Below are 10823 nucleotides of genomic sequence, written 5' to 3'. Positions count from 1 at the left end.
ATGTTTGTCCAATTTATTTATTATTTTATCTTGTATCAACTCATATGTTAAACTTTTATACTTGTTGATTATTTGGCCTATTTTCTTGAATTTACGTAGTTGGACTCATTTCAAAAAATAAAACATAAAAAATTGTGATATTTACATATTTTATATATCTTTATTTTATATTTTATTGAATAAAATATTATATATATTATTTAAAACAAATCATATATTTTTACAATATTGGTTCAATATATTTATCATTTTGTTATTTTGATAGTTTATATCAATAAATTTCAATTTTAGCAACGTATCTTACAATTTTTGGCAATTTCAATTTTTTTTCCAATATAATTGTTCATGTGACACTACATTACGTTAAAACCATGTTTATATTGTGGTGCACGAAGAAAAGAATCGCAAAGAGATAAATATATAACTCGTAGATTATATTTTCCTTATATCTATTGTTTAGTTATTTTTAATTTGCAAACTGAACTTTATGGTTATTTATCACAATAATATTTTTTTTAACATATCGCCTCAGACCCTGTGAACCACATGTACGGCTCTGCTCCTCTTTTCAGCACCATCTATGAGTTGAATCCTTCCGAGATGTAATGGATGTTTAAATCAGTGTTTTTATAACCGGACCGTTAATCGAACCGATCAAGCCTTAGAAAATGGTTCAACCGGTTCAACCGGTTCCACCGAACGGTCGAACCGGATAAATAAAATTAATATTTTATTTATTTTATATAATAAATAAAATAGTAAAATATTGATTATTTATGTTTTTATAATTTTTACTTAATTTTTAAGATGAAAATTACGACAAATATCCAAATAAACATCACTTTTCAAATTCAAAAATCCAAATTACATCTAACATGTAACCACAACTTGCGACGGTTTTATAAAAAACGTCGCTATATGCGACGGTTTTACAACCGTCGCTATGTGCGACGGTTTTTAAAAAACCGTCGCTATAAACCGTCGCTAATTCGGCTTTTTACTTATCTCCGGTTTAACCGGGTTTTAACCGGTTTGTTCCGGTTTTTCCGGTTTAACCGGTTTTTAACCGGTTTTTTCCGGTTAAACCTGTTTTCCGGGTTTTTACTTATCTCCGGACCGGTCTGCGGGCTGGTTCGTGGTTGAACCGGTCCGACCGGCCGGTCCGGTCCGGTCCGATTTGGGGAACATTGGTTTAAACTTAGATTTGTTCGTTGTTATGAATTACCTACATATAGAAAGAACTAAAACAATGAAATATTAAATTTGGAATGTGTTTTTCATGATCGAGAAATAAAAAAATATATTATTATCTTATTTGTACAAATTTTAAATTATTACGCATTTGTCAATGTGATAATTTCTTCTGTATTACAAAGTTCACTGATATATGATAACATAAAATGTCTCGTAATGAAAAAGATTAAACCAATTCTAAAGGAAATACACATCTTATTAGATGACACCTTATAAAACTTATTGGTATTATTTTGGAATAGACATAGTAAATGTGAATAAAATAATTTTTCTGATTTATAAATAATTTACTTATAATCATATATCTTATTTTTCTTTAGGAATAATATAACTTATCGAAAATTAAAGAATTATATATGTATTTAGGATGATGGTCGACACCAATATACTAAACACGATAAAAATCATTCCATTGTCTGAGACTAACACAATCTAAAAAGTTGATATAATTATCAACAAAAAAAATTAATCGACATACGTTGTATTTAAGAAATTTTTTCAAAATTAGTGAAAAATAGTTTTTTATTTTTTATAATTATATTATTTTTCTACAATTTAAATATCTATTCATTTTTTTGTATTGATTACTTTTTAACAGTATGATCTCGTGTATCTTACGGATTAAATACTAGTATTACCTAAAAGTAGTGTAATAAATTGGAAAAAAAATCCTAATAAAGACCATCTTCAATTAATTGTTAAATAAATGTGATTTGAAGTGGCTGTCGCATTAGGAGCAAATAGAGTAAATACATGCCTTAATAGGGTAACACGTGCGCATACACATATATACAAACATATTAACTTTGTAAACCTATGTAACAAACCAGTGGATATACATGCATATATAGTGTGAGATGGACATATAGATGAACACGGTTAATGAACATGATATTATATATATACACATATATATGAATCCGATCGACCGAGAAACTACCTGGATGGATGATGCCGAAATCGACAAAGGAATTCCTGAGCCAAAATATCAATTTTGAAGAGATTCAAAAGTCAGGGTCGAGTTCGACTCATTTATACTATTTGCTTGAGTTATTGTTATATAAATGACGATCGAGTTATCCAGTCTCTCTTTTATTACCCCACTGCATGAGTTTTGCATGCGTGGGCCTCTTTATTCCTACAATGGACCACAAAACTAAATGAAACTTTACTCACCATAAAAAATAAGACAGTAGACGAAAAACTCTTGGCTAATTCATTCCACAGGAAATTCCATTTAGTTGATGAACAGAAGTCAATACCCGAACCATACGACGCTCTTGCTGTGTATAGCAGGAAAGTCGCGAATGGTGCGTTCTTGACTACTCGTTCGAGTAAAATAATAAAGGGTTGCCTACAAAATTAAAGTACAAATCTTTCAAAAAAAGGAAAACAAAAAAATCGACGGTAAAAAGTAGTTGTAAACTGTAATGAAACTTGGCAGGAGCCAGCAGCAACAGCAGCAGCTGATAAGTCAGCTTCAGATATTGATGATAGGACTAAGGTGCATTCAAATTCTCCAACTAACCAAAAGACAGATCTTCTCTCCTCTATTCAATATCATCAAGATAGTACGGGGGCTGTAAATGTTTTCTTTTTTTCTGATCTGTAACCGTATTCATAGATGGTACACAAACACTAGCAGAACCAGTAGAATCAAGAAGTTGTGCAATTCAAGGCGGCTTTAATTTGGTGGACAGTGTTGCTGATAAGGTTATTAACGGTGGTCACTGACTCGGGGCTCATTCGGGCTGATGGGAAGCTGCTCACGAGTATTTGAAACACAACAGTGATTAGTGAACCTGAGGACCTCCCACCAATGCCCGGATTCGAGCTTGTTGAGGCACCATCACTGCCACCTCCTCTGGCATGGTGGTGTTCAGGCTGGCCATCGGGAGAAATAGTGAAACCAGATGGCAGTAAAGGGATATATGAAGGGTCTTCGCCACTCATTGCTATGTTGATTGCTGGAAGGTCGACAGGACAGTACACAACAAGTGCCCCTGATGAGTCTATGCAGCTCTCTTGAAGTATCAGCATGTTGTTTTGGCTTGTGTTGAAGGCCTAATTTTCAAGAATTCCGGATACATCAATTTCGAGTGGTTTGAGCACAAATTTACTTTGAAACAAACAAAGCCGATAGTGGAAAAGAGTTTACCCGGAGAACAGATATGCAATTTCCAGGATGAGAGCCATTTGCAATGTGGGCAACTTCTTGAACTGGATTTTGATTTGACAGAACATCCCACTGAAACATTAAATAAAATTAAGATCAAAGTGAAATTCGGACATTAAAATCTGATCAATAAAGATCAGGAAACTACCTGAGGTCGAGTTCTTTCATCCCTGAAAAAATTGAAAACATTTTGTGGAGGTATAGGGAGCCAAATAGTGGCAGCTGCACTGAGCACTACTCCATTTGGCTGGCCAGGATCAGTGCTCTTGTGAACTGTTGCTCGGACCTCAAACTCATTCAACCCTGTATTTGTGGTCCATTGCTGGCCATTAGCAGGGTTTATACTTGAACAAAAATTATTTACCATTCTCTGGGCAAGTTTCATCATACTTCTTTTGCCCTCAGCCAATGGAATCACTATCAACACAGGACATTTGTAAATATCAGAATTGGTTACTGAAACATATCTCACTTCTAATAAAAGAATGGGAGGAATTTTAGTACGATTTACCCCCTCCAAGATCACGAGTAGAATTTTCAGTAACCATCAAGCAAGCAAATCTTTCGCATATCCGTTGAAGATTCGAAAGCCATCTTTCAGCTCCAAAGGCTAATCCACTGTGAATGAGTTCTCTATATAGCCTATGAATGGGAGCTTTGTCTTCAATTTCCCAATGTTCAACCCAAGTTACCTGATAGTGAAAGTACAGAAAATTCTTATAAACAAAATTCGTATCACATCATAACATACCAAAAACACGTATTGAGTACACTCAACGACCTTTGAGTAACCATTAGGCAAGTCTTGTATCAGGCATCCAGAAGGAAGCTTCTGAACTTTACATGAAGAAGTAAATTGGCTGCCTTGCTGAGGAATATCCGAGGAAACGTCGACAATTGCCCACGAGCCTTGTTCAATCTGCTGACAGAATCGGAGGAAATAAAATTGCCTAGTCGGCACCAAGGCTGAAAGAACCTGCAATTCTTCGCACATCTGCCACAAACAGAAGGAATTTTAGAAGAAAAATGAATTAACTTTACAAATTAATCTAGATTAGATTAATATTTTGTTACCAATTGCAATGTGCCGCTTCGGCCTCCAAGCATTCCAGATGATATAACTTCAATGGTTCTTGCCCTTGAGACAATTGTAGGGAACAATTCCACCCACTTGTTCTAGCATATTTTAGTGCAAAATGGCACAAAATTATTCAAAAATGATATATGTAGTTGAGTAAAATAGTTTCTTTACAGGGAAACAAGAAAACATAAAAAACTAACCGCATCCATGAACATGTCGACCAATGCCATACCATTCATTATAACAACACCCGAATCTCGCGATGCTTCGATCCGAATGTTGGGATTTTTCAAGTGACTATTAGACCTTGGGAAAATACTATCATAGGTTTCTAGATTAAGAATTTCCCTGCCATCAGCAGTGGACTTCATCCAGATTGGCTCATTGGCTTGCAAGAGCTTAACCAATTCATCCATCGCGTTCACCGCAATATCAGCCATGAGTGATTTATCCATATCCGAAATGCCCATTGGAGGGAAGGCAAGATTCGGAATTACACTGGAAGAACTTCCGGGAAGAAGATCAAGATCAAGAGAAGGTCCAGGAATTCCATGACTTCCAAAACTAGCCATAGATAAATCCAACGAAGATACATGAATCGGCTGCACTGGTGGCAGTTGTGAAATAGGCCTCCCTATGTATTTTGCTGCAATGCTAGAAACTCTGTCGAGCTAAGAAAATAAAGTAAGGCGTCAAAATTTCGAAAAATCGGGCAAAACATAATCAATCCAATCAACATAATAAAAGAATGGATAATCAAAAGAACCTCTTCTTTCAGATGGGCATTTTCAATTCGCAGTTTTTGCTCGTCGAAGTAAGAGTCCTCAGAAACAGGAGGGCCTCCACAAGAGGGGCAGATTACATTCCTCAGGGCCTCTCTGATTGCTATATTTTCACATCTTATCTTATCATTTTCTGACCGAAGAGCGCAGTTATCTGCTCTTTCATGTTGCGCCTAAGGCAAAAGCACATAACACATTTCAGTAAATCATCTTATAAACATCATCGAAAATAGCAAACACAATAATAATTAAAAAAAAACTCAGCCTTCAAAGAATGAATGGAAGAAGAACCTTCATCTGAGTTCTCCTGTTCTGGAACCAAAATTTGATTTGCCGAGGATGCAAATTCAACTCTCTGCTCAAGTGATTTCTTGTCTTCTCATCTGGGTGGGGACACTCTTTGAACATCCTGAACACACACAAATCACGCACAAAAACCTCAGTAACATCAAACCCAGTTCCAAAAATCTTTTATCATTTTTAAAGTTATCATGGTCTTTGTGCATGGAGTTCTATTGCGGATGCATAAAGAAAAAACGGCGTACGTTTCAAGCCTCTGAATTTGGTGGGCTGTGTGACGATGGTAGCGCTTCTTCCTCCGGTGAGGATCGGAACCATCGCCGCCGCTGGAGCCATCGCCGCCGCCTCCTCCGCTGCTGAACTCCATGAAAAAATCGATTCTTCCCACTCTCGCAGCCTCAGAAGCAGCAAAAGCTCCGGTGTGTATCAGCACAAGTACATATACCGAATATTTCAAGAATCTCCACCAGATTACAGGTAATTCCCATAATACACCGTAATAACTACGCTCCGGATAACAACATTAACTCCCAATACCAACAAGAATTCAGCCAACAAATGGACCAAGAAATCAACCAACAACAATAAAAGAAGAAGAAAAATATATGTGATTTGATTTCGGAAACGACACCCAGTCTTGGGAGTGGATTTTTCTCATCAGCATTGGTCAAGGCACGAGCAAAGCTCCCGTTTTTGGAAGTTTGGCTTGTGTAACGGTCCAAAAGAACAATCAATCACACAAAAACACACACACACACACACATGTACGGATGAAAGATTAAAGAAAACACAGAGAGGGTGGCATTTGGAGTCTGGTGGAGATGAAAAGTACGATGTATAGTGTTATTAATATGGAAACGAAGAGCGAGTTTAGGAGAGGAAGGAGATTGGTAAAAGAGCCATTGCAGAAAATCAAGGAAGAGAGATGAATTCAGACTTGATAGCCAACGCCCCTCGTAATAATAATACGAACCGTATTAATTGTAACAGTAGGCTGGCTACCTACGCTATACTGCTACGTCCACACACTTTTACTACACAATATATATATATATATCAACTTCTATCACACACACAAATGGTATATCGGGCACATACATTGTGTGTACAATTTTCTACAATTTTTTTTTTATTTTGACATATTTTTAAATTATTTTTCCCCGGAGTCAAAAATTTTCTTTGTTTGGTTATATTTGAAAATTAATTTGATTAGAATTAATTCGATATATATCATATTTATTGTTGAAATCGATTAATTTAATATATAGTTGATTTGAAATTAAGTTTCATTTTGAATATTTATTTAAACAAGTCAAAAAATTTAAAATAATAGATTTGAAATTCATCGACACAAACTTAGAGTCTGTTTGGATTAAGAAGTTGTACTAGAAAAGTGTTTTCTTAAATGCTTTTATAATCGTATGTGTGATTGGAATTTGGATTGGCTTAAAAGAACTTAATTAAACTAAAATTAGTGTTTTTCAAAAAAAAAAAACAAAATTTTGGAGCTTTTAAAAAGTTTTTCAATTTAAAAAAAGCACTTGAAATACTTTGGTAATCAAATTCTTAATAAAAGCACTTATTTTGTGAAATTTTATAAATTTAAAAAGTGTCTTTTATCTTTGTATACAAACACAAACATATTACAATTTTTACTTAAAAATTATTTTAAAAATCTTAACTCCAAAAAATACTTTTTGAAACAAAATATTTTTTGCAAAAGTGAATTTCGCGGTTTGGAGTCACCTCTTCTTTTGATATAATATATAGTAAGGATAATAACGATATTTTGTGGACATGATCTCGAGTAAACACAAAACCTCGAATTGATTTGATGAAATTGTGAAATATTTCGAATGTAGTACACAAATCTAATGGTAGTGTATGATATTTTGGATTGAAGATTTGTGTCACGAAATTAATATATGAGACGATTTGAGAAGAATTTTTGTATTTAAATATTAATTAATAATTTATAAGTTGTAACCGACGAATATATATGATTTAGAGATTAGTGATGAGTGGGTGAGATAGATAAAAAGGAAGTAATTAATAGAGAGGGAGAGGGGGGTAGGGGCTATTCAATGATTCTCTACCATCACTATAGTATGTGTAAATTTTATTTTTCCTTCTAAATAAAATTTATTTTATATTTTTATGAAAAATAATAATTTTGAGAAATATTTTAACGTGTATAAATAAATAATTTTAGGGAAAATATGAGGTAAAATTAAATTTTGATAGGAAGAACCATTCATTTATGTTTTTTTTTAAAAAAAAAATAGTTTCTTGACTCTCTGTATTCAACTCTCATTCTTTGTATTTTCTCCTTTTTCAAGAATTTTTCAGATATTGTTGTGAAAAGTCAGAGTTCAAATTGATATTAGAGAAAAGTGATTTTCATTTTGAAGCATGAATCATCCAAAAAAATTAATATGAAAAAGATTGATTTTAATATATATTATGATTTAAGTTTATTAAATTTTCGAATAAGATATGATTATATTATAATTTAGAATTGTTAATTTCCCAAAATACTTTACGTGCAGAGTATTTTATTTTATTATTTTAACTTTTAAGGATGTGGACTGAGAAATATCGTCTCACAGATCAAATTTGTGATATAAATCTCTTGATCAAATGTATGAATAAATATTATTTTATGGCAAAGCAATACTTTTCAAATCAAGTCGAATCGTTTCACGGTTATAGATATGTGTGGCCGTATTACAAGATATCCACACAAATTTTGATATGCCAAAGAACGTAAGTCATCATAAACTATAACTTTCGATAATTGATATTCGTTAACATTAAACGGTTGCTCATCACATATGTATACATATGAACATATATATTCAAAGCTCGCCGGAGAAAATTAAAGCCTAGCGGCCACGGCGGAACAATATCGAAGTACAATTCTGTCCTTCCCGTTGATTTCTGTGGATGTTTTTTTTTTTTTTTTTTTTTTTTTTTTTTTTTTTTTTTTTTTTTTGTGTGTTTGTGTTTTCCATGTGTTTGTACAAATTCCACATGTTGCTTGACATTACCATTATTATTAGCAAATGAATGGTAACTTATTAATCAAAATTTTAAATATAGTATATTTTATTAATATATAATTTTGTCATAAGATAACTAATTTTGAAAGAAGGATAATAATAAGATCTTGATTGCAAAAAATCAATAGTTAAATATTATAATTTAATCTTGGTGATTTATGAAGGACAGGTGTGGGGATCCGGACGCTAATCATCTTTTTAAACATCATTGGGACTAATTAATCAATTATAATAAACATGGTCTAAAATTTTTTTTTTTTAAAAATGCGGAAGGTAATAGAATCAAACTCCTATACATATCAATATAAAAGTATAAATCTGATAAAATATACAATCATATACATCTCAGGTTTAACAACTAAATATAAAGTGTTTAAACCCTATCTCTAGTCCAAGTCCGTAGTCTCCACTCTAACTCGATCTGTCTTCATCTCTGTGACCCTGAACCTGTCCCACCTGTTGCCATGCACACATACAGACAAGACAACAGCCGGATAACTCCGGTGAGATATAAATATCCCAGTATAAACAATGTATTAAATGCAATCATATAAAACATATATAAAAGCATCAACAACATCAAAACATGTATCTAGTCTGATTACATGAATTAATGACTCATGATCTAATCTTATCTTATCTCAAATCTAGGGATCCCAATCTAATTTAGACTTTGGTATGCTGTATCGAGTGTCTGAGATAGACGTCGATCTACATCTAAGGCTCTTCGATACACCGTAAGTCTAGAGTCTTATCGGTTCTGAGAAAGACTCGGCGGTTCTGCCCTAGCTAGGCTGATCTGCCCTAGACTCGGACTCTGACTTTGTTCTAAGTCAATAGATTAACATATCAATATGATAATCTGTAAATATCAATGCAATAAAATAAAGTATGTGATTTAGGGAAACTCAAATCAAACCTAACTCGAGTTGTGCAATCCCGAATCAACATTTATTTATACCTTTCTTGATGTCGATCTGATACAATCAAAGTCTTGATTCAAAGTCTGTCACTGTTCAATCTGGCAATGACAATACCAATATTCTGTATCAATATTTTAATCAAATCACAATGTCTCTGTTTTATCAAATTCTGACAGTATAACAGTACAATCTTGCGATACTGATAATACTATATCAGTCTATATCAATTCCAACCATTTACAATCAACCACCGTACAAATCTGATATCACTTCTCAGTCAATTCAACTCTGAAATTTATAACAATTCCATATTCAGTCTGTTTCTTAATCTGACTTCGATTCTACGCTGTCTAACATGTCAAGAACAACATATATGACGTGTATTCAATTCTAACAACATCATAATTTCAAAACATGTCAAAACGTAATAAAACTTACGTCCCGTAGTAGCCTGCGTTGATAGGAACACAGTGTCGAAGTCGGATTTAAAATCTAACGGATGGATTGATCGTAAAATCGACTTTTGAAATCAAAAGCTATTTTTCCTCCGAAGCTTTCGTTTCTTTCTTCTGATGAAAGTTGCTTGTGTATATATATATATATATATATATATATATATATATATATATATATATATATATATATATATATATATATATACATGCACAAGCCAAATGTCGATTTTTCCTTCTGCATGTCTCGCGCATATGCGCGACATTTCTGGCGCATATGCGCGAGACCTACTGGTCTCGATCTTGGCAACTCGCGCATATGCGCGACTTAGTTCCGCGCATATGCGCGATGTCTTCTGGACATCATTTGCATAGGCTCGCGCATATGCGCGACATCTTCCGCGCATATGCGCGAGGTCTTCTGCCTATTTGGCGCATGTGCGCGCATATACTCGCGCATGTGCGTCGATGCTACTGTCCTCGCACTTCAATTTTCACACGTGATCTCCTTCCGTGTCTCGGTTAGTCTTTTCATAATCACATTAAATTAGTACTCAATAATGGTTAGTTAACCGTGATTAATTTTCGGGCATTACAACAGGTTCACATGAACCCAATCCAATAACAATAAAAGAAGATGGGGTTAGAGGAATTATTACATGAATTTGTGTAATAAACTATGTTTAGTTTGGTGTAAGAAAGTTTTAAGATATGAATGGAGAAGGACATCATAAATATTTTTATTTGGAGTGATTGGGATTTTGAGGTAGTGTTAGTGCCTATAAATCTTCTT

The 10823-nt window shown here is 33.7% G+C and overlaps 1 protein-coding gene across 1 annotated transcript; it reads right to left on the bottom strand.

The window, feature by feature from the left end:
- Positions 1-2443: 2443 nt before the first annotated feature.
- On the bottom strand, positions 2444-6547 carry LOC140837060 (homeobox-leucine zipper protein HDG11-like). Its single transcript, XM_073203054.1, has 10 exons — positions 5839-6547; positions 5585-5702; positions 5278-5466; positions 4712-5182; positions 4505-4606; positions 4212-4424; positions 3942-4122; positions 3579-3847; positions 3413-3502; positions 2444-3318 (listed from the first exon to the last, which is right to left on the bottom strand). Exons 1-10 carry the CDS (start codon positions 5958-5960, stop codon positions 2911-2913), a joined length of 2163 nt encoding a protein of 720 aa, XP_073059155.1. The 5' UTR covers positions 5961-6547; the 3' UTR covers positions 2444-2910.
- Between the last annotated feature and the right edge of the window lie 4276 nt (positions 6548-10823).

Source organism: Primulina eburnea, chromosome 7 (assembly GCF_022965805.1).
Source record: "Primulina eburnea isolate SZY01 chromosome 7, ASM2296580v1, whole genome shotgun sequence".
Lineage (NCBI taxonomy): Eukaryota > Viridiplantae > Streptophyta > Magnoliopsida > Lamiales > Gesneriaceae > Primulina > Primulina eburnea.
Note: the sequence above shows the minus strand (reverse complement) of the source record. Positions and strands in the feature narration are given on the sequence as shown.

What these genes read in the sequence shown, in the direction of transcription:
- LOC140837060 (XM_073203054.1), bottom strand. Translation starts at nt 5,960, where the DNA reads ATGGAGTTCAGCAGCGGAGGAGGCGGCGGCGATGGCTCCAGCGGCGGC. An exon ending in ACAGGAGAACTCAGATGAAG is followed by an intron (nt 5,467 to 5,584) that starts GTTCTTCTTCCA and finishes CTTTTGCCTTAG; the next exon opens with GCGCAACATGAAAGAGCAGA. An exon ending in GAAGCGGCACATTGCAATTG is followed by an intron (nt 4,425 to 4,504) that starts GTAACAAAATAT and finishes TGTTTGTGGCAG; the next exon opens with ATGTGCGAAGAATTGCAGGT.